Source organism: Gekko japonicus, unplaced genomic scaffold (genome assembly GCF_001447785.1).
Source record: "Gekko japonicus isolate JY-2015 unplaced genomic scaffold, Gekko_japonicus_V1.1 scaffold66, whole genome shotgun sequence".
Taxonomy (NCBI): domain Eukaryota; kingdom Metazoa; phylum Chordata; class Lepidosauria; order Squamata; family Gekkonidae; genus Gekko; species Gekko japonicus.
In genome coordinates this window covers 1,179,787-1,204,581 of record NW_015163605.1, presented here as the reverse complement: position 1 = coordinate 1,204,581, position 24,795 = coordinate 1,179,787, and the positions used below count along the sequence as shown (strand labels likewise).

Here is a 24,795-nt window from a genome sequence, read left to right as displayed (position 1 = left end):
ATATTTTCTCTAAATGTAATGCTTCTGTGGTATGTCTTTATATTCCTGAATCTGGATTCATTTCCTAAATTAGCATATTGCATAGCAGTACTTGATTTTAGAATTTTCTGCTTGCTGCTTTTGTGATTTAGCTGATCCTAATGTATCCAAACTATATAATTGCCCATAGACTTGTGCAGACGGGTGGTGGGATCCAGTGATCCATCAACGGAAGGCGCTGACATGCAGATCTTTCCTTTGTTCCCCCTGACTTCATGCAGTCCCTTCTAATTCCTGACCCTTGATTTCTGTGGTCATGGGACCCCAGACTCTAATCGCCACATGGGTCAGGGAGCTGCACTGAAGGCCCACCACCCAGTGGTACAGCCTCTGCTTGGCAAGCAGGAGGCCCCAGCTCCAATCCATTTGAAAGGACCAGGTGGTAGGTGATCTATAAAACCTCTGCCAGAGACATTGGAGATAGGCTGCTGCCCAGAGCAGACAATATTGACCTTGCTAAACCCACCGTGTGACTCTGTATAAATCAGCTTCACATGTTCCCTTTCCTAGGCACACAGCTCAATTGATGAAGGGGGGGCGGGAGATTTCACCTCCATCCCTGTCCCCTGCAGCACCCCCTCTCCACACCCACACGGGCCTATGAGACCATATGCGGTTCCTGGGATCCCAGGAATCAGCCTTCCGGGGGTCAGAGGGAGCTCTGTGGGGAGGGGAGCACACCCCAAATCTGCATTCGCCAGCACTCTCCCATGATGGATCGCTGGATCCAACCCTGTAATTTTGAGATGTAGGTAATAATGTGCTGCTTTTTTAATTATTTGAGAACAGTCTGTTCTGCATCCAGTTGGAGTTGTAAAAACTGAATCCCACCGATAAAGAAAGCGTATCAGTATAGCAGTCAATAACATCTAATAAATTGTGTGATTTTTAAAAAAAATCTTCAGCACCCTGTTAAGAGAATAGTGAGCTTTCCATTGTGACAGTGTTTAGTAGAATGATTGTTGTATCTCCTGCCTGAAACGTTAGGCTTAGCAGTATTGACATGCATAGCAAATTGCCTGTGTCAAAAATGATACTGTTTGGCACTCTGAAGTGCTTTCTTTTGAGTGCATGAAGGTGTGTCATGTTCTCCAGCTACACTCGATAAGCTGTACAAAATGTCTGTATAATTTTCTAACTTCTCTTTTCACGTACTTGCACTCCCATACTGTGTGTTCACTCTCCTTGGTCAGTCTGCTTTGGACTGGTAGTAAAGTCCCTGTCCTAACCGGAAGGGAACTATTCTTGTCATCATAGCCTTTTCCTTGTGTTCCCAACCCCACCCTCCTTTGGCTATAAGGCAGTTTTGCCTGGGGGTGGGTGGGGCTTAGACTGTTCATAGGTATCTCCTTCCTCCTCTTCTCGTGGTATGTTTAGAGGATGACTACTTCAGCTTCACTGTACTCTGAGCCCACAGTTGTATCTTTTTAATTGTTGGGCAGTAGAGATACATGAATACGGTTTAGAAGCCTTAATGTTTTTGCAGGCTAATTTTTCCATACTCTGTTGGCCTAGTATTAGCGTCTTGCTATTTGTCTTTAAACAGAGCCCTTGCTTTCCTTCTTACTCCCTTTGAGAGGAGAATGGCAGTATATGAAGCACCCCCTTGGCCTCTTTTTGTCCCCCACTTAAAATTCATTTTAAAAAATTCACTGAGTTCATTCTGACTTTTCAAATGTGCTCCTGTTCCTCTTCCTCGCCCTAGGGACTGCTTCCAACACTTCCTTCCTCACTCAGCGTGTTTTTGCACTCCGATTTTTAATTTCCATTTCTCCTTGAGTGCCTGCGGTTTCTTTTCGAACATTCGAGTGCTGTTCTGTAAACCTGGACTTGGTTTATGGTTTTCTAATTGCCATTTGGTCATTGTTTCGTTTTTTTAAATTGTATCTGTATGGGAGGGAGGGGCCGTGGGTCAGTGGTGGAGTATCTGCTTGGCACGCAGAAGGTCCCAGGTGTCATCCCGGGTAGGGTGATAGGAAGGCCCTGTGACCTCGGAGCGCTGCTGCTGCCACTCTGAGTAGGCAATGCTGGCATTGATGGACCGATGGCTTGATTCAGCACCAGCACAAGGCAGCATTTCTGCCTCTGAGAGCGGCTGCAGATTCTCACTGCATTGTGGCCCTAGATAGGCATCAACTACGCTGTTGTAGTACTCTGTGAACGGCTCTGAGACCCACTAGGGGTCATGGGCGGTATATAAATCACATGTAAATAAATAAATAATAAATAAAATACTGGCACTGATGGACCGATGGCTTGATTCAGCACAAAGCAGCATCGTGTGTTTCTGCCTCTGAGAGCGGCTGCAGATTCAGTTCCGATGTCACTTGCTCATGCTTCTTTGTCTATCACATAAAGATTGATACTGAGCAGGATGCTCACTTGGCTTGCGTTACATTCAGCCTCTCTCTCTCTCTCTCACCACCACCCCTGGCTCCTATTGAGGCTAGATGGTGGAAACCAGGAAAAATGTACTTTATCAAAGAGCTTTCGTCACAAACAGCCCCATTATCTTACAGCTCACTTTCAAGATCCTCTCCTTTTGGTTTATTCTGCAACTCTCCTTTTGGTTTATTTTGGCAGCTAGTGAAATATCCCCTGCAACTCTCTCCTTTTGGTTTATTTTGGCAGCTAGCCTATTCCCCTCTCCAGGACACCCACTTATTCTGGGAGTGATTGTAAGAGCCTTTATTTCCAAACCACCTGCCCCACAACTGCCTGGAGCTTTTGTATTCCCTTCCCTTGATATAACAATAAGCTACGTAGTCTGTTAAGCTGGCTGGCATGGTCCTAGTAACGCTGCTGCTCTCTCAACCATGGGTAAGAGACCCACCAGAGGTTCTCACTTGCCTTCACTCCTTTCCTCTTTAGTACAATTCCCCCCCCCTTCCTCTTGGTCACCATAATTTCATATTAAAAGTATTATCAGTTCCAACCAGGTTCCCTCAAATCTATGGTGTGCAAACCCACTTCAAGCTGTGGTTCTGATTTAAGCAGTGACTAAACACAGGTTCCAGTCTTCAGTGCATTTTCCAGCGGTGGATAGGGAATCTCCAGGTGATAGGCCCAATCCCCTCCAACCTGATTGGTCAAGGGTTGAATAAAACAAAAGGCCAGTGGCACCTTTAACATTTAGTTCTGTACGGGTGTTCATGAGTCACTCAGCTCATTTCTTCTAGACATAAATGTTCATCTTGCCACTGGCCTTTGGCTTTACTTTGCGACAAGACACCAACACGGCTGCCTCTTTGCAGTGGGCCAGGGTTGCACGGTGGGGGGAAAGGTCTATCAAGTCCCTTGCAAATGAATGACTCTAGTAACAAATATTCTGGTGATTTTCCTGAGTGTCAGATTCCTGCTCCCACTTTAGGGAATCTGTCCACCCAACGATGCAATTTTAGAGAGGGAGGGAATCTTGGATCAGTTGTAGAGCATCTGCTTGGCATGCAATTGGTCCCAGGTTCAATCCCCAGGATTGCCAGGGCTGCCCTGGCCGGGGATAGAGGGGTAGGGTTGCCAGATCCAAGTTGGGAAACCCCTGGAGATTTGGGGATGGAGCCTGGGGAGGACAGGAACCTCGGTGGGGTATAAGGCCATATCGTCTCCACCCTCCAGAGCATCCATTTTCTCCAGGGGAACTGATCTCTGTAGTCTGGAGAAGAGCTGTAATGCTAGGGGATCCCCAGGTTCCACCTGGAGGTGTCAGTTATGCTGCCATAATGGTTGGGGGTAGGATGCTTGCTTGCCCTGTGTACCAAGTACCGCTGCATTCCTTCTTTGCTTCTGTAACACTTATCTGTGGCCTTGCAGGTGGCGTGTAGTGTCTGGGATTCAGAGAACTGTGGGAGCGCTTTCGGTTCTCAGCTTTGGTTCTAACGGCCTGGGGCTCCTTCTCCCCTTGCGGGGGAATGTGGCTAATTGGCCTAAGGAGGGGGGGGGCTGCATACGAATACCCTATATCTCATTATGCTTGTAGGGGCGACACCATTCTTAACAGTGACTTTGTTACTGCATCTATTGCTCTGCAATAAAGTATAACCTTTCTGATAAGCATGTACTCAGTTGTTGGCTGTGGAATCTGACAGGAGGCTGGCCTCCCTGTCTTCAGTTAATAGATGTTGTAGAACTCCTCTGACTGAGACCTTGGAGAGCTGCTGCCAGACGATACTGGCATTGATGACCAACGGTCTGATTTGGTCTAAGGCAGTTCCATCTGTTCAGTAGCTAATACCAAATAGTGTATATAAATTAGCTATATTTTATTTTCTGAAGATATATATCATCAATACTTTATACTCAAGGATTTTAACAGGTAAGATACTTTTAACATGAATCATACGAATCAGTGATACAAAAGACTGTAGAACAGAGAGAGCTGGAAAGATCCAGAAAGATGGTAGCTCCTAAATCACTCTGATTCAACATGGCTCCTCTTCCGCTGGTTTGTTTACCTACCATTTTGGGGAGGGAATCGTTGAAGTGAAGAATAATCCATGCTGGGCAATGTTGTTAAAAAACATTCCCTACATGCAAGAAGTATGTGGGCCATTTAGAGAGGGAGTAACTGTATAATGTTAAGGGGGGTATTGATTTCCTGTTACTCAAACTGCTAGAAATGAAAACAGGGAAAGGGTACTGAACATTTTAGGTTTTAATGTCATGTATCCATTCTGTATCTGCATATTTGTAAATAAAATTATATTTTTTTAAAAGTTCCATTTTCTGCAACAACAAAAGAAAGCAATCATTGCTAGAGGTGGAAATATTACACATGGAGACAGCCAAAAATGACAATTATAAAACAACAAAAAAGCAAGTCAAGGAACAGCATGAAGAGCAAAGGTTACAGCCGTTTCTTGACATTACTTAAAAGGTGTTTCAGTACAATACAATTCAATATTACTATACATCTAACAATTTCTGCACCTCAAATTATTTCTTGATTAGTTTTGTTGTTGCATTTTATAATGTGCATTTTATAATGTGAGTCTTTTACATTGTCTTAATTTGTAATATTTTCAACTGCTTCTTTTCCATTGTTCCTTAAACAGTTAATCTCCTTTATATTGATGCATTTGCAGTGATAGGCAGTTTTGGGCTGTCCTGAGGGACAGGTCTAAATCAAAGTCAGACGCTGTGTTTTATTTTTAGTCCTGAAACCACAGTGATAAACACAAAAATAAAACAAGCTGGGCTTGTCTATGTTATTCCTATGGTTTGGTTTTATATTTAATACGTTGGAAATGCACACACAGTGGAAACAAACAACTCCAGTGTCTTGAACAAGGGTTGAATCCATGCGCGCTCCCCTCCCCCAAGCTAGGTACAAGTGACTGTCTTAAACCATACTTGTAGTCTCCTGCATCCATTTTGGTAATCCTTGGTTTGATATATATTGAGCTGTTCTTTTCAAATTGGATTAAATTTTGGAGCACTGGCATGCACAACTGCATAAGGTTCAGAAAGTTTAAGAACACTGAGACCGCGTTGCACATATACAGATTTTTTAAATTGGGTATGGCACTAGACATTTTCAGAGTAACTAGCGGGCTGCGGGCATCACTCAAAGACTTTCTTGTTTTATTCAGTGTAACCCCCCCCCCCCGGTCATTTATTGGCCCTCTTCCCTGGTTTTTTGCATGTGTGTGTCTGTGTTTTTATTGTATTATTAAATATTTATATATACACATTTTAAGTGCTGTTTTAAATATTATAATGCCTTGGTGTTTGCCACCTTGGGGACTCTTATTTGGGTGGGAAATTGGCAGATAAATGTTTTAAATAAATACAATAAATTTCTAGTGGTGTGATCGTACTACTGTAGGAAAAGGACTGTCTAGTTGGCACAGGTTTTCTTGATATCTCACAGTTTTCATGCCTCTTCATGCCAATAGTGGATGCCAAAAGGAACATCAGCCTCCTGTTTAAAAGACTGCTGCCCATCAGGCAGAAAGCCAAGGAAACGAGGCTACTGCACTGTGGTTTTAAATAAATTTTATTTCCACATGATTTTTAATAAAACACTTTCAAAACATTCTGTACATTTCAAACCATTTAGAACTGCAACACCTGTTTCTACAAATGCCACTGCATCTCAATGCCACGATGATGTCTCTGTACAAAGATGTACAATATGTACAGTAACACGGAGTGCAAAAAAAAAAAAAAAAGCTGTGCAAAGCCAAGCCTCGGTTACTAATTCATGCCACTGGGCAGAGGGCAAAAGCTCTATGCATAGAACTTAAAAGCTTGAATCAATCTCCTGTGTGCAAATGATTAGCCACGTTTCGTATAGAAAGGAGTGATTCGGTGCCGAACTCTCTGTCCAGCCAGAGTATCATGCAGCTGACCGGAGGAGGTGAAGAAAAAAAAGTACTACCTATGTACGTCCATTGCACCGTTTGGGTTTGGCTCGAAAGGTCAGCTCAGGATTCAGCTGCTGCTTTGGGTTGTGCTGAGGCGACACCGGCCGATCGAAACTTTGGAAGAGAGAGACCAAACTTGTTCTCTATACCAGCGAAAGTCGCCGTAGCAAGTCGATAGCCGCCTATGTGATCGGGGTTAACAGGAGGAAGGCCCGAGATCCGAGACTTGGGTGTAGGTTCTGAACCGGAAGGTTTGCTGGTTGGAGGCAAGTAGAAAATGGAAAACTTTAGGTGCCACCGGCAGCACTGGGGGATCACAGAGAATAGCTCTGATGGACTGCAGCTTCTAAATGCATTTGCCCCTTGCTACATTATTACATGGCGGCTTCGTGGCTTTTCAGAGCTAGCTAGCTTTCCTAGATTTTATCTGTCTTTATTAGCTGCTTTCACACACGTTGGATAATGCACTTCAAGGAATCATTTGCAACTGGATGTTCTTGTATGAAACAGGGAAATCCAGTTGCAAACTGTTGCCAAATGCATTGAAAGTGCATTGTTTCAAAGGTGATTAACACTAATGGTTTCATTATATATTATGGTTGACGGAGGCAGCCTTGGTAGTCCATATGGAGTAAGAGTTGCAGAGAATTAATCTGCCGCATGTAAGAATCTCTGGGCATACTTCACCTGAACAGAGCACCTGTAGCATCTTTAGCTTCAATAGTACTGATTACCTGTTTGGATGGGGTGGAAATGAATCCATGTTCCAGGTCAGCTGATCAGAGCTGGCCCCACCAGTTAGTTACCCATTAAAGATGTACATTTAGATCTGCTCCAGCCAGAACCCGGTTAGGAGGATAGTTGGGAGGTTTATTTGACTCTGGTCCTGGAAGCATCCTTGTGTACAGGAGCAGACTCACATCTGGCCCACAGTAATTTAGTATCTCTAGAATTACTCATATATATTTGGATCATGATGTGAAAGTTGCCCTATTTAGTATTTCTTCAGTACTTCAGACACAAGCTTAGAAACATGAAAACTAACATTTTATAATACATTTGGGGAGTAACTGGCAGTTAAATATGAACTTTGTAGAACAAATTAAAAGCCCAGTTCTACTGCTTCAGACCAACACGGCTGACCCCCTGGATCTGTGAACTTTTTAGTTCCTGATGCTTGAATGTAAAGTGGAGAAAAGCAAAAAGCACAGATTTCTAGCTATCCTGAGTGATTTTACAATAGGATTCACAACCAGTCTCTTTCAACTACCATGCCTCTCCCCCCCCCTTTCTGTGATTTTTTAAATAATCCACTAATCATCCACATATATGAACAAATGAGCTGACTCACAAAAGTTTATGCTCCGATAAAGTTGGCTAGTGTTTTTAAGGAGCCTTGATTTCCGTTTCACTATCTGAAGCCAAGTCTTCCTGTGCCTGTTAACTCAAGAGTGAACACGGCCCGTAGCGGATGCTGTGCCACAATACCACACACGTGGCTGCTACTTAAAGCCAGGCTACTAAACGCATAAATAATACCGCCCTGTTGCAGTCCTCTAATGCTTTTCTGTTTAGCAACACGAGTCAGTACAAGGACACACCTGGCAGGTTTGCTACATTTTCGCAGCAAGAATGCGAACATCGACTTAAAGCAACCTTGCTTTCTTTAAACCTTAATAGACTTCAGCCTGCTGTAACACATTTATACCCCATGTCTCGGGGAATGGAAATCTAAAGACTCAGGGGATGAACTGCACTTACATTCCTCCAAAATCAACGTAGAACCATCGCTGCAGAAGTTCATAGGTCAACAGAGTGACGCCAAACTGGGGGGAAGATCGGAACACTCGCGCTGTTGAATAAAATGAACAAAACCATTTATCGCAAGAGGCTAACTAAAATGGCACACACAGGTACAATACTTGGTCCTCTATGTTCATGTGGCTTACTCAAAATAATGCACACAAGGTAGTTTTCTCCCTCCCCACACACACACTGTACTTGGTATCCCTTTCTTTACCTCCAGCTCCCTTCCAAAAAGCCGTGGGGCCTTCTTCTCTAAGAATCTTCCCAAAACAGTCGATCACACCGCTGTAAGTGGTCTGACCCGCACGGGCGGCCACTTGCAGTCTTGTCTTGATGACATCAGCAGGGGTCACCAACGAAGCCGCAGGCACACCTTTTGAGTGAAATGAATGGTTTAAGTTGAGGACAAACATCCCAGAAAGGCAAAAACATCGCTGTAACCATTAAGCTTCTGAAGAGTAAGCAGTTCACCTAAAAAAAAAAAAAGCTTTCTCCTTCTCTGCAGCTTCACCTTTTATACTAAAGATATCTTATCTTAAATGAAACTACTCATTCGACCCGATGCCCTTGAGCAGTAACACACTAATAACATTTTTAAAAATCCTAATAACCTGACTCCAGACTTGGACTCATTTATTTACTCATATTATTACATCCTGCTATCGCTTGGGAAAAGAACTTTGCAACAGCCAAAGAGGCTATGTGTTCAGTGCCCGCAAGGAACACTCTCAGTTTCTCTCCAACATAGATATAAGAGAATTATGGATTTTGCCGCTTCTTCAAGGGAGAGCAAATATACGAGTAAAACATACATTTGAAGAGACAATGCTCCAAAGTGTCAACTCGCCTTGACTGACACCAACATAATTTATTTGAGTAAGAAAGCTTCTTCTTATAGCAACCATCCATTACCTGAGAAGGTATCACGTTTAATCTGGCTAACATAAACACTCTTCTATATCGTGGAACAATTAAATATTTGGGAGAGGATCCTGTATATAACAAACCTAGATAAAGGGGGGAGCGAACTCTACATGATCTTTCATAAGAGCTCAAGAAATTCAGTTCATACAAATGGCTCAGAATCATCATTTGAACAGCTGTGCTAAAGATATGTTTTGCAGTATGGCAGCAGGCTATAGGAAACCCACAGGCTTACTAACCAGCTGTGCAACATTTTGTGGTCCTAACACCGGCTGTTACATTTGTTGTGAGCATTGTTTGGGTGAAACGGGGCTCCAGAGTGCTGCAAAAACATTAGGGCCGCTTTGCAATTCTGCATCTAGCATTTGCTCCACATTTTCTCAACTGGGGGGGGGGGAGTGCAGTTCAAATCCACATTCATATACCTCAGGGCAACGCCATACTGACTGCAAAGTCACCCCTGAACGGCCATAAAATGGCCATAAATCTATGCAGAAGGTACCATTAAAAAAAGAACTTGAAAGCGGCACGGAGTGTGGAGGCTACCATAAAATCCAGTGGTCAAAGAGAGTGAAAGCAGCATGCAATGCAGAAGGGAATTTCTGTTCCAAGGTGGGTTTCGTAAAACAACAGAGGGAAAAGCCAATGCAGAATCAGCTCTTGTCTCTCAGGCCTGGCTGTCACTCACACACCTTCGGCAACCGAGGGTGTAAATACATGGCTCCCAGCCAGTGCTGCTCACCGAACAGCAACCCTCGTGTACTTAACAGCGCAATTCTTACCTTTCAGCAAACAGCCATGGGCATCGTGCGCACCACGGAGGTGGAGAGGGTGAACTCGGAGCTAACTACTGGCGAGGCAGGAGAGGGCCTCATTTATCAGCAATGGCCGGGATGCTCTGCACTGTGCACCGCTGGGGGGGGGCGGGGGGCGGCAACTGGCTTGGCTGAGAGCCAGCCAAGGCTTGGGTAAAAGCCAAACACGCCATCCATGGAATACCTTCAATTAGGACCTACCCAATGACACAGCCCAGCGTGCAGGCTTTAGAGTTCACCAGAACTCTTCTTCGGGCTGGATGTTACAAAATAAAATAAAAAGGCGAGGGGGGGGGGATGGGACACAGATTTTTTCCCAAATTATGATGGGAAGGCCTTCTTGTGGTGGATTTTCTGACAGGCAAAGAAAATTCAGGTCTTCAGGTTGCTGCAAGCCCACAGCCTGTCAGAAACAGGGCTGCCAGCTCCAGGCTGGGAAATTTGGGGGGGTGGAGCCTGGGGAGGGGCCGCAGTGGGGCATCATGCCATGGAGTCCACCCTCCAAAGCTCCGTTTTCTCCAAGGGAACTAATCTCTGTTGTCTGGAGATCCGTTGTACTTCTGGGACATCCCCGGACCCCACCTGGAGGTTGGCAACCCTAGAACAACCTACCATATGCCAGCACGAGGAGGCTTGAAAAACATCTGCTTAAAAGCCGCTTTCCCCTCTCTTCCTTTCAGCCTCGGGCCTGGAGAAAAGTTCTGAGGCACTGAAAAGCCTGCTCTCTGCTATGTGTACTTCTGATCCGACATGGGCTATAAACAACTTGTCTTCAGTGAGGGCCCCGGGCATGTTTGGGACTGGATCCAACCAGCTTTTCCACTGGTGAAGGAACGAGGGGAAGGGTCTCCTTGGACCACCAAAAGCAAGCTATGCTGGAAATCATGGGACCAGGATGGACAAAAGCTCGGTGGAAGGGGGGGGGGCTGTAATGAGGAAGGAATTGAGTGAATCGGTAAAAACCAGCTGGTGGGACACACATGCACGGAACGATAATGCCTCGAATTCGATTTCTGTTTACTGTAATGAAGCTGTCGCAGGCAGTGGCTATAAAGGTTCGCTAATGGCTGCCCCCACTCTGGTACGGGTCTCCTCGGGAGGGCCCAGAGCACCCCACCCCCTACCCCTTGATACACTCCTTTTCCAGTGGGTTTCCCCTTATAAGTGACCGAATGAGGTGTGAGGGCCCAGGCAGTTTATTCCTTCATTTTTATTAAAAGGTAAAGGTTCCCTTGCTCGAAAGCCAGTCGAATCCGACTCTAGGGTTGCGGTGCTCATCTCCGTTTCAAAGCCGAAGAGCCAGCACTGTCCGAAGACATTTCCATGGTCATGTGGCCAGCATGACTAAACACCAAGGTGCACGGAATGCTGTTACCTTCCCACTGAAGTGGTACCTATTTATCTACTTGCAATGTCTTGCTTTCAAACTGCTAGGTTGGCAGGAGGTGGGACTAGAGACGGGAGCTCACTCCGTCATGCGGCAACTTGGGTCTCGAACTGCTGAACTACTGACAACTATAGTTCAATAACATAGGAAAAATGAGCACAGTAAAGGTAGGCAACCAGCAAAATAAGAAACCCTAACATGTCTGACTATACTGCCCCCCCCTAGCCTTCTCTAGGTATTTGGCCTCAAGCTGACTCACCCCTTTTGGGTGAGGGACCCCTCCTTCTGCAGTAGCCTCACACCAGCTCTGCTCCCGGGGAATGAACCCCCTCCCACTTTGGGCAAGGCCTTTTATTCCTTCTTCCCAGGCACCACCCTCTACTCCTCTGCTGTGGTACGTTTTCCCTCCGCATCCCCTGTTAGCCAATCACAGGGTCCCAAGGGTGACCTGGGAAATGTGGGCCTTGTAGTCACTCTAATACAGGCTCCCCTGGAGCCACTAGGCCTCCCTAGAGCCTGTAAGCCGCACTACTATAGGCCTAGGATCATGACAGAAGCATTTAAAGTGGTTTTTTTTTTTAAGGGCATGTACAAGTGACCGCCAAAACAAACTAAGCTCTCCAACATTAATAACTCGCATCTTAATCTCCTAAATGCTTCTTTCAATCCGTACTCCTCCAAGATCGTGACTTTCTTCACAACTGAAGGGGGGGGGAATCAGACTAGATATTTGCCTTCCTCAGTGTGTTTCCTTCAGATGTAAAGCTACCTCCAACTTGGAGGGCTTTAAAACAGCCTCACTCTCCCTACGGAGGCCAAGAGCCAAATTTGACTACAAGTTGCTGAGCGGCATTAAGCTGTTTATCCACATTATGCAAATGTAATTAGCTCTCATCAAAATTACACTACCTCCCACCATGGATAAAAGTGATCAAATTTAGATTAAGTTAGATACAATAGTATATTAAGCTTCCTATACATGAGTCTGATGAATATTAACTACTGCCGAGGGAGGGGGGATGGGGGGGGAGTCTTTTAGCAAATTACTCTTTTTAAAAAAGTTACCTGCAATAGCACCAGCTGTAAGGAGATTAAGCCCCCCCACGTGGCCGTTTTCATCCGCAAGCAGCAGTTTGCAATGAGCATAAACAGGGAAATAGATTGCCGAAAAGGGAATGTCTCGGAGGAAACACGCTTTGGCACCCTGCAAAAGAACATACAAGGCAAGGAAAGTCACCTACACGGGAGAAACTCAAGGTGGATCTTCATACAAGGCCGTACAGCAGAGGCTTGGGGTCTTTCCCAGTACAGCCGGAGATCCCAAGAGCACATGTGAAATCTTGTTTTTACCCTCGCTCTGGCTCTTACACACACACCAGAGCATCTGCTGGGGGGGGGGGTAATGCATCTCCGCTGGAGTGGCTGTTGAACCCACCCCAATACCATCATCTCCTATACTTGGTCGGAGCAAAATAAGGCAGGATAGAAGCACCAACTGTAATCCAAGATCAAGTCGTGTTCCCTCTAAGCTATGGAATCCTGTGAGCAAAAATTCTACCTTGTGAGCTACTGGCATTAAAGTTGTGAGTGAGCAATTTGGCTACTGCATAAATCAGTTTGCTCTGGAGCCATCCGTCCTGAGCTAAGACAAAAATCTATGAGCCAGAGGCTAAAAAACTGTGAGCTAGCTCACACTAACTCAGCTTAGAGGGAGCACTGGTTGTGGGACCAGGTGGACAGCCACAGTAGCCTTCCTCATCCCCTGGTCCTGAGGTACTGATTGAGAACAGATAACCAGGGCACTTTTGCTTAATCTCTCCACTCCTTTCAAAGAGACCTGATACTAATTTCCTATGTTTAATTTGCTGGCACTGCTTGTGCAGCGAGGGGTATGGGTGGGTGGGTGTGTCTAAAAGACACAATTATGGATGACTTTGTGCTGAGGCTTTTGGGAGGAGGAGGGTTTCCAGTCTCCATGGTCAAATGCTTTACAGCAGCACCTTAAAGACTAACAAGATGTATTTCAATACAAGGTTTTTTTGGGGGGGTTGCAGCTGACTCTCAGATAGGTGGAGGGAAATCAAACAGGGAGTCAGTGGAAGACTAGAATGGGGGGGGGGGGCTTGAGAAAGGGAAGTTTGTAATCAGCACTTTCCCCAATGCATTCAGGTTGGCTTGAGATGCCCTTTTATCAACTTAAACCAGCCTGTTTTAAGACCGCAGCGGGGCTTATTCTTCTTTCTTTAGTTCCTGTAATTTGTGGCATGGTGTTGGTGGTGGAAAGGGCCTTCAAGTCATAGCTCACTTATGGCAACCCCCACAGGGTTTTCAAGGCAAGAGAGGGTCAGAGATGGTCTGCTATCGCCTGCTTCTAATTTGAGGTCCCACCCAAAAAAAAGTTGTGCTGAAATCTTGCTTTGGCCACTAAAATGCTTTTGGGAAAATGCTGTCATAGTTTCAGTGGGGGTAGCTTCATCTGTCTATCAACAACCTCCGAATCTTGACCAGTTGCCTCATTGGCACCAAATGCACCACCTAATTGAAGGCCTGGGGGGCAGCAACCAGCTCCTGCCTCAAGCCCAACGCTGTCCCCATCTCCACCCGGGCAGCACTAATCACACCACCTCGCCATGCCAGCTGTACCGTCAGGGGCTCATTTACCACTTCCTCATCCTATGCAAGGTGTGCATGACTATTAAGTACTGCCGGGAAAGGGGGAGGGAAAAGAAGGGGGAAAGTCAGCAGTGCCCTTCTGTGGCTCACAGAAAACAGAAGCTGCTATGTTACGGTGCCAAAGGACAGGTGGGCACGACTTTGACGCCGGACAGTGGCAACATTGAAAAACGGGTGGGAGAGTGTTTCAGTCTTCCAGGACACACTACTGCAAACCTGGAAGTCAGTGTTCTTCAGCAGCCAAACTTCAAGAGGAAGACCCTCCAATGGGAAATGGCTGACTTTGAATCCATCTCTAGGCTTGATGGTATTGAGCAAAGAACACAGCAGATCTGACTATTTGCTCAGCTTCTGCAAATGTTAAAATTGCTTTACCTAACTAATGCCACCAAAAAAGAAGGGGAGCCAGTGTTCAAGGAATAGGAACAAAGCACAAAAACCACTGACTAAAGATAACCAATATATGAAATGTGTAATAATAATTCAATAATGCAAAAATATAATTATATAACAATATTGGCCAAGGTGTAACCAAGATACAGAAGGAAGAATAATAATGAAAAGAAGAATAAAGTCCCATGACGCGTAGTCCGGCTGCCGCGTTTTGAGTTGTTCTTATTCAAAAACAATAGGCTATAAGGGGACCCAATCTCAGTAGAAGGCACATACAAAGCCAGTATAATCAGTCAAGAAGGACTACGCATCTGGCTTTTTATGGCTTATGGAACTTCTGAAATGTCCACTCTATGATGAATTGCACATCAAATTGGACTTTGATATTACAACCCTACTGGAGTGAGACACAGTAAAATACTTGGGACTTAGTTCTTCTTTCCATTATTCTTCTTCCTTCTGTATCTTGGTTACACCTTGGCCAATATTGTTATATAATTATATTTTTGCATTATTGAATTATTATTACACATTTCATATATTGGTTATCTTTAGGCAGTGGTTTTTGTGCTTTGTTCCTTACCTAACTAATGAGCTTGTGTTATCATTCCCAGTTATAGCTGTTATGAGTTTAGATTTTGGCACAAGAATACCACAGAGCAGGCCTTTTAACCCATAATTCTGCTCCCCCCCCCCCGATTTCTCTCTGTTGACCAAGAATTCATTTCGTGCATCTGGCAAAGTGAGTTCAAGCCCTCTACAACTTAAGAGTTAATTGTCCAGGCACTGATGTTACTCTTCAAGATGCCGCGGGACTCTTCTCATTTTGCCCACAGCAGCAGGATTCTGCACCACCAGACTTCCAGCTGAAACCACCACTCCAAGTGTTGTCTCAGGGTCCTAAACCAATATGCTGTCTGTACATATGCTGAAGGTACATATAAGCCCCTTGTGGGAGGAAATGCTCTCTTGGGGGCTTTTTGCTTTTGTTTGGGTATTTTCCGTGTGTGTGTGTGTGTGTGTCCTTGCAAGTCTGGAAGGCATGGTGACTTCTGGCGACCCCTAGTGGGGCTAGGATGTTTTCCAGAGAGGTGGCTTGATTGCCTGCCTCTGTGTCCTGGCCCTGGTATTCCTTTGAAGGTCTCCCTTCCAAGTACTTGCCAGGGTCAGTCCTGCTTAGTTTCCGAGATCTGACAAAATAAGGTTTGCCTGGGCTATCCAGGTCAGGGCGCTCTTCTTGGTTTTAAGAAAATCAATCACTTAATCATGGAAAGCAAATTCATGCAAAGAAAGAACCTGTGGACTAACATTCTATTAAAGTACAGCACCATACAGGTCTGTTTGTTTTTTTAACTGAATTCATTATCAACAAATCTCATTGCTCACCTACTTAAAGATCCAAATCTCACTAAACTGTGGCTCAGTGGGAGAGCCTCTGTATGGTGTGCAGAAGGTCCCAGGTTCAATCCCTGGCATCTCCAGTTAAAAGATCTGGCAGTAGGTGATGTGAAAGACGTCTGCCTGAGACCCTGGAGACCCTCTGGCAGTCTGAATAGACAATACTGACTTGGGCGGACCAAGGGTCTGATTCAGTATAAGGCAGTTTCATGTGACTACTACTGTTTCCCAGTCATCAAATTATTGAGAGAGAGAAAGCAGCCTGCGATGAACATAACAATAGAGATAATGGGAGATGCGGAATAAAACACAAGACAAGTTGGGTCTTCTAAACAAATGCAAGAGGAAGGCGGGGAGGGGGGGGTCTCTCCCCCAACTCCCAGTTAATGAAAGGACCCAGCAGCATTGGCATCCCTGCAGCTTGTTATAAAAGCCTGAGGGAAGAAAGCAAGAGAGCGATTTCATGCATCCCGCTGCCACTGCGGGAAACGTGGGAGTTTCTCCATTTCTGACTTGTGCAGCTACTCTGCAGGAAGAGATTGTTTTCAAAATTGAACAGGTTCCTCAGCCCCCCCCAACAAAAAAAATTGAAGTTTTTTTTGTTTGTTTCAACAACCTCGCTTGTAAATGTAACACAAAACAGATTAGCAGAGGCGTGTGCACGTGCTGTAAAGTAGAAACATACCTTATACAGACCAAAGATCCCCAAGTCCTTCAGAACAGTGAGGGCGCTAACCCTGGGCCCTGTGGTGATTTCTCCAGCTACTTGCAACCGAATCTTGACGATCTCCAGGGGATTCGTAAAGATGACCTGTGAAGCTCCAGCCTACAAAGACCACAGAGGGGGGAAAAAATCAAGTCATTTCCACAGAGAGGAGGAGGAGGAGGAGAAGAAGAAGATAAGAGACTGGATTTATACCCCACCCTTCACTTGGAGTTTCAGAGCGGCTTACAATCTCCCCTCCTCTCCCCACAACAGACACCCTGTGAGGCTGATAGAGCTCTGAGAGAACTGCTCTTGAGAGAACTTGTGACTGACCCAAGGTCACGCCAGCAGCTGCATGTTGAGTGGGGAATCAAACCTGGTTCACCCAGATTAAAGTCCATGGTTTTAAGTATTATACCAAACTGGCTCTATTACACCAGTTTGTGTGATTTTTTTGATCACAATGAACTTATATTTGTATTCAGCACCAGGCAAAACACTGACAAAGATACTGGCTACAAGTCACAAATAGTTTGCTGTGTGAGATTAATCAGAACGATGATAATTCAAGCAAATATCGGGAGGTGCCCTGGTTAGTATTTGGAAGGGAGTCCACCAAGGAATTCCAAGGCAGGGCAGTGGCAAACCTCCTCTGTTAGTCTCTTGCCTTGAAACCCCTACAGGGCCGCCATGAAGTCGCCCATGACTTGATGGCACATTACACACTCACAGAAGGATGCCTGGGACAGATTCATTTTGGAGTCTCCTTGGGTAGTTGGTTCCATTACCCATTATCAGTGCATGGGGTGTGCAGTGCAGAAACTGATTTGCACAGGCTCCAAAGCCAGCACTGTAACCTGGATAGGATGATGTAGCATTTATACCGGGTACAACTGGAATGGGGTGCAAAAATCAGTGTCAAACATCACTACACACTTCGACATTATATTAATAACTTTCAACTTATTATACGTTTCAGTTTTCCTTATGGAATACTTTAGCATATTTTCAAGATGGCGGCTGAAGCTTCAGGTCCCAGCTTACCTGTGCCCGGCACCACTACAGCTTCTCAGGGGCCCTTGGCTTGAATTACATTCAACCAATCAATATTGCTTGTGTGGGAGGAGAAAACCAGACGTCTCATTGGCCAGTTGCTCATGACTACACAGCGGGGAAACCGTAAGGTGTTTCGTTTGTTTTTCCTTTTGCATAACAACTTCTGAGTGGAAGCTGTCTATTTGGACAATGAGAACTTGGAAGTTCAGTAAAAAGTAAAGGTAAAGGTTCCCTTGCTCGATAGCCAGTCGAATCCGACTCTAGGGTTGCGGTGCTCATCTCCGTTTCAAAGCCGAAGAGCCAGCGCTATCCGAAGACATTTCCGTGGTCATGTGGCCGGCATGACTAAACACCAAGGTGCACGGAACGCTGTTACCTTCCCACCGAAGTGGTCCCTATTTATCTACTTGCAATTTCTTGCTTTCGAACTGCTAGGTTGGCAGGAGCTGGAACTAGAGATGGGAGCTCACTCCATCATGCGGCACCCAGGTCTCGAACTGCTGAACTACTGACCTTCCACAGCCTGCAGTTCAGCGTCTTAACCACTTGAGCCACCACAGCTCCTGGAACTTCAGTACTCCTCCTCTTAACAATCCACAATGGTTCTTAACACACAGGGAAATGGAACGTAGATCAGGCAGCTCGCCCCTGGGTGTAAAACTGACTAATTCCAGCACAGCCCCAAATCAGACTGCCTAAAAGTCCGATAATAAAGGTCCCCTGAGCTCAAGCAGTTTTTCACCTCAGTGCAAAAAACTGCTCACCTTTAGGTCAGTGGCCAAATGCTAGTAGGACACACCCCAGTGGTACCTTCCCATCCTCCTCGCTGCACACCACAGTTTAAGGCACAACCTTTTTTTTTTTTAAACACCCTTAGAATGTGCAGCTTTGCTTCATTTATCTGAACGGCTGTCGGAAGACGCAGAAAGCGATCAAGGTGTTGCTCTGGCATTTGTCAGTGCTTTAATGCTTCTGCTGGGGTGGTAAAGAGGTGAGCTGAATAAAAATTAGTTTTAGTTACTTTAAATAATTGGCAGGGCTCTTAGGCTTGCGTATGAGAGCTTTTTACCATCTTAACTGGAAATTCATTGTTTAAAAGTGAATAATAGATGCAACCTCCATTACCACATCTGTTACAGTAAAGGAGTGGGGTGGGGGGAGACAGAAACAAACAGACTGACATTACCCATTTTTCCAGCCTGGGCATGACACAAATTTAACAGCTGTCAAGCTGTTTTATATTTCATTAGCGGAGCAGAAGCGCCACCCCACACAGGATACGGCCGCATACGGTTCTCGCTCCAAGTTTAACCTAAGACATTCAACCAAAAAAAGAGGAGGGGGGGGGGCCCCTGCATTTCAAAATCTCACAGGGAGATTTAACATGACAGTTTAGTTCCAGGAGCATGTAAACGTACCGGGAAGTGACATGTTTAGACTTTCCCTTGGTGCGCTACGGGTACCACCCTTCACTTATGGCAAAGTGCAGGGGTCACCACAGAGCACATCGTCTCTGACTCCTGCCGACGACTTTGAAGCACTCGCCCGCTTCGGCCAGAATTCAACCCGTTTGCAATTTCTTTTTTTTTTAAAAAAAGAGAGAGTGTGGTGCAAAAAAATATGGCTGGACTTCGTTAGTGCTCTTCTGAAGCAGTTAAAAACCTTTCCGTTTCTCTCACCTGAGTTTTTTCCACCCCAATTTGTCTCGATAGGAGAAAAATAAAAGCCCCTTTCCATATCACCCCCAGAATATCAAGGCTGGTCTACAGAAACGGCAGATCACATCATACTGGAAGTGGGGGAGTCTCCCTGACCAGAATTCTGCTCATTTTTTTAAAAACCAGAAGTCAGCAGAAAGGATTCTAGCTTAGCTGTTTTCAGGACAACCAGGTTTTCTGTGTTGAGAGGCTTTCGTCCTCCTGCACCACCAGGATTCACCACAGGGAACACTGAAGCATGCAGCCCTCCCAAACTGTAGCCTGGAACGTGCAGGTTCCGTTTCATTACCAGGTGACCTCCTGTTTATTACCACATGACCTCCTAGCCCGAAGCCTTTGCCCTTCCCATCTTCCTCTGTTCTTGTAGCTTCTGCGCTTGTCACTCATCCCAACAGTCCAGGTCAGAGCCACCAAAACAGCCTGGGCAAGGTTGCTGGTCCTTCCTCACTTTTGATACCAGAAATCCTTCAGCTGGTGATATGGAGGACTGTGGAACAGGCGTGGAGCAGAGCAACTGTTCTCCCATCGAGGGCGCTGCCCTTTCCTTCCACCTCCCAGAGCACAAGTCAGCTCAGCCACTGTCTCTACATGCTGAAGACGCTGGCATCCTTCAACTAAAGGCTGAAGAATAACCAGGGCATTTGCAATGAAAGAAGAATGGCGGAGATCGGGGGCCTGCAGCCTACGGATCCAGAGCCTGACATGGCTCAGAGAGGAATAAAATGGTCACGGGTAAGGTCTATTCAGAAGGGCAGGTGGGCTGCTGGGATAACCAGTGCACAAAGGAGACGGCAGGCAAAGATTTTTAACGGGCCGCTTTACGGAAGGGGAAATGATGGAGGCGAACAGTAACCCAAGAGTGAACCGTGCACTGATCTATGTCAACGGCTTACAACAGGAGGGCCTGGAGGGATGTGGTCCATGGGGTCGGACTCGACTGTGCGACTCAACAACAACAACAACTTACAACAATTGCACAGAATACTCTTGCGAATATTTGTATTACATATTGTGAGGATTTGTGCGTGCTGCTTCCTAACAAAGGACTTACAAAAATGTTTTGGTGTCCGAAACTGTAGATTAACAAATCGGGGAAAGAGGGGGAGGGAGAACAACATCGTCACCAATTTTGATACATGTGATTGAAAATCCACTCGGCCTGGGCCCCCAAACTGCTGCCAGGATGTACTGGAGAAAGCTATAAGGTTGAATGGAGCGCTGCATGCACACAGTAGAAATACTCCAGACAAACACACTCCGGATGTATCACTATGTGCAAGACCTGCTCCACAATGTGATCTCGCCAGACGCGGCATAAATGATAGTGTGAATCAACATCGTCCTCACCCTTGAGAGCTCTGCAAGCATCAAACCCTTCTAAGCGCGGGCTTCTCATTCCTCAGCACGTCAGAGCTGCATCTTTACTTTGACACAAAAGCCCCAGACAGTCCGAAGACATGAGCTGCCTGCGCAAAGCCAGAATGTTAACTCAGCAGCATAATTACAACAACCTGAATGTCAGATACTCTTGGGATGCTCTCTTGGTAAAAGAAGATGATTGTCAGGGCAATTAAAGGCTGATCCCAGGTGCCAGGAGGCCCTCTTCCAGCCTTTGCAGACCACGCGAAAAAGAGAGATTCTATTGCTAGAGGGGATCCATGCGACCCCATTCCCACAAAGCAGGAGATAGTTAGGAAGACGAATCCTTCCAGTTGGAAAGGAATTTTTAAAGATGAAGATGTGAGGTACAAAACATTCCCACGCTTTCTAGGGGGTTCAGGTTCTGCTTGCCTCTTCCTCGAGAAACTGGGATTTGTCCGGGGCGTTAGAAGGTCACATGATGCTGCGTAATACTGAATCAGAGGAACAACCCATCAAGGTCAGGATCGTCCACTCAGACTGGCAGCAGCTCTCCAGGGTCTCAGGCGGAGGTCTTTCACGCCACCTACTATCTGATCCTTTTAATTTGAGATGCTGGGGTTTGAACCTGGGACCTTCTCCATGCGAAGCAGAGGCTCTTGCACTGCATGGAAAGGGAACATTCAGGCTGTGCAGGTTTGACTATGAGAGAAGCAACAGCAATGGGGAAAATCTACAACCAGGGAAACCAGTAAAACTCTTAAAGGGATGGATGGGCCTTCCAGTTGGAAAGGAATTTTTAAAGATGAAGATGTGAGGTACAAAACATTCCCACGCTTTCTAGGGGGGAAGGGAACTGTTCAGGTTCTGCTTGCCTCTTCCTCGACCCTGGAGAGCTGCTGCCGGTCTGAGTAGACAATACTGACCTTGATGGACCAAAGGTCTAATTCAGTAGAAGGCAGCTTCCTGTGTTCATGTGGAACCACTGTGGGAAGTTGGTTCCAGTGTTGGACTAGGATTTGCCAGACCCTGGCTTAAATCTCCACTCTGCAAGAAGAGCCTCCTTGGGTGACTTTAGGTTCTGCTGAGGGTACGTGGCTGATGCATTTCACAGGGCAGCTCTGAGGACACAGCCGGGGAAGGGAGAACCATGGATGCTGCCCTGAGCTCTGTGAAGGACGGTCAGGATAAAAATGTACCAGGCAGACAAAATGTACTAGGAGACAGAGACTAGGAAGCCACGACAGAGCTAGAGAGGAGTCTGAAGTGTAAGGATGTGCCTCTGGCGACCAAGATCAACATGTTGTTGTTGTTAATTTATAGACCACCCTCCCCTGTAAAACAGGCTCAGGGCCGTGTACAACATAATTTAGATTTGCAGATTATAAACGGTAAAAAAAATACACATTAACCTGATTTAATGGCGCTTGGAAACTTCAGATTGCAGGGGGAGAGGTAAGAAAACAAGAGTGCCGGACAGAAGGAAACGGTCACTGCCCTCAACCAAACACACAATGCACATAATTCACACCACAGTTAACCCCATTACTATGTATGAGTGTGAAAGTTGGACAAGGAAGAGAGCTGACAGGAAGGAAGTAGATTCCTTTGAAATGTGATGGTGGAGGGGAGGAGGAGGAGGTTGGAATATGCCCCGCCCTTCACTACCCGAAGGAGTCTCAGAGCAGCTTACAATCTCCTTTCCCTTTCCCTCCCCACAACAGACACCTTGTGAGGTAGGTAGGGCTGAGAGAGGTCTTTCGAGGACTGCCCGTGAGAGAACAGCTCTGAGAGAACTTATGACTGACCCAAGGACACACCAGCAGCTACATGTGGAGGAGTGGGGAATCAAACCCCGTTCTCCCAGATTAGAGTCCACACTCTTAACCACTACACAAAACTGGCCCCAGTTTTACAGATACCGTGGACTGCCAAAAAGACAAATAAGGGGGTTCTAGATCAAAACAAGCCTGAACTCTCCCTAGCAACTAAAATGACTAAACTGAGGCTATTGTAATTTGGTCACACTATGAGAAGACCACAGTCACTGGAGAAGATGATAATGCAAGGGAAAGGCAGAAGGAAAAGAAGAAGACCCAACATGAGGTGGACTGACTTTATAAGGGAAGCCACAAGCTGCAGTTTGCAAGACCTGGGGCAAGACTATTAACGAGAGGACGTTTTGGAGGTTATTAAGTCATAGGGTCGCCATAAGTCAGATGTGACTTGACGGCAGTTAAACACCCCCCCCCCCAAGGTAGACACAGCCAACATAATGTTGCTCCAGTGGTACAAGACAAAGTTGTAGCCTAAGAAACTGTGGGCTGGATCCATAGTATGATTGTGGCTCTCCGTTGCTAGAATGATCCTGCTCCCCCACCGTGACACATTTTTATTTATTTAAATATTTATATCCCACTTTTCTCCTGCAAACCAGGGCTCAAAGCAGCTTATTAAAAAAAAATCACAATGAAGCAGAAGCAGCAGCCAGACAGTAGGGTGGAGCAAGTGGAAGAACTTAGCCCTTGGGTTGGACTAGATGGTCTGTATGGCCCCTTCCAACTCTATGATTCTAATGGAACAGTCTCCCGTGGTGGAACCATCTCCCCTAGCAAGTAGCAGCGCAGACAGCAACAGAGGGCAGCTCCATTTCAGGCCTGAGCAGTCAAGGGATGGGGGGTTCAGCAAGTGGAAGATGTTGGAATAGTCTCCCCTGGCAAGCTGCAGCAAGGGATGGGGGGTTCAGCAAGTGGAAGAACTTAGCCCATGTTGGAACAGTCTCCCCTGGCAAGCTGCAGTGCAGATGGCACCAGGTGGCCACTCCTCTTCAAGCATGAGCCACCAAGATGTAGGGCTGAGCAGGATTAAGCTCTTGGTGGAATAGTTTCCCCTGGGTTGTTGCTCCTGTGAGGACAGGGATCTCTCAGGAACAGTGGGGGACAAAGTGGGAGGGGAAAATCAGTACAGACCTCACACATCCCTGTCCCTGGAGAAAGTGCCTTCGATCAGTGGCTGGTAATTTTTGGATCCAATCCTAAGTCCCCCCTGTGAAACTCCTATTACTCTGACCAAAAAAAAAAAAAATGGTGGGGGATGGATGATCGCTGGGGGTTCATTAAGAGCCAGATAACCTATTGTCAGCACATGTTTTTAGCAAAATGGCAGTCAGTGATTTTTTTCCCTTCCCGTCCTATTAGAAAACAAAATTGATTAGATATGCATAGACCTTGCCATTGCCCGGTTTCAACTATCGCTGTAGAAAACCAGCATGCACGCACACACGCACGCACACACACACAGTGTCCTTAAGAGGAAAAGAAATTCAGTTCTCCGAGACAAGATGACTGTTGTGCTTACATATACAGGGAAATTTTGCTTTGATCGCCTGGCTTTGTTTAGGCTTTATTTTTAATCATTTAGAAATTAGGATTCCTGCAGGGCTTGCAAAAATAACCCAATAAGGAAAATCAAATAGACCAATTCATAAACATGTGTTTATTTTCTAAAGAGAAGCCAATTTTGGTCCAATTAACTTTCCCTATTTCTTTGTTGAGAAGTGGTTGAAATGTTTTTGTATGTTTTGTACTCAAATCAACAGAAGCTCTTTAAAAGGAACAGAATAGTAGGAAAATGCCGCTCTGGCTGAGGGAACATATTTCCATTGTTTCAGGATGATAAATAAGCGTAAACTCCGCCTGTGTCAGGAGGGCGTAACTGCACATTATGCAGTCCTCATGTCAATGTCCAGGTGTACTACAAGGACTTTCTACCAGACACCTACCCCACGAGTTTCCCACTAGAACTCTGTTCCCAGATTCAGGGGGATCCCAATTCTGATTGTCACTACTGTCAGGAATGACCCCATCTTGGGATTAGAACACTGAGTTAGAACACTGACCATCTTTGGTTCACAGCCATTTTTGATCTTTTGCCCTGCTCCTTCTGTATTCCCTCTGTGTTAAAGGCCTGCTTCAATGTTAAAAGACGCAATTCCCTCAGTTATATGCATAGGCATATTCAGGGACACAGGGAGTAGACATGGCTACATATAGTTTCGATGAGCCCTTTTTTCTCATGGCCAGTTAGTGCCAAGGGAGGGAGATTTATACGATAGGGCAGCTTGGTCTCTAGTGTTGAGATACAGCAGATGTCTCAG

General features: G+C 45.8%; 1 protein-coding gene across 1 annotated transcript in view; it reads right to left on the bottom strand.

Annotated features, from left to right (window-relative positions):
• Positions 1-5,800: 5,800 nt before the first annotated feature.
• SLC25A12 (solute carrier family 25 (aspartate/glutamate carrier), member 12) overlaps positions 5,801-24,795 on the bottom strand; it is a 100,107-nt gene continuing 81,112 nt past the window's right edge. Inside the window, exons 14-18 of the mRNA XM_015407260.1 lie at positions 16,486-16,626; positions 12,402-12,540; positions 8,425-8,583; positions 8,166-8,256; positions 5,801-6,660 (exon numbers count right to left, since the gene is read on the bottom strand). Of these exons, the coding sequence (XP_015262746.1) occupies positions 6,465-6,660; positions 8,166-8,256; positions 8,425-8,583; positions 12,402-12,540; positions 16,486-16,626 (726 nt within the window). The 3' untranslated portion in view covers positions 5,801-6,464. The remainder of the gene's footprint in view (positions 6,661-8,165; positions 8,257-8,424; positions 8,584-12,401; positions 12,541-16,485; positions 16,627-24,795) is intronic.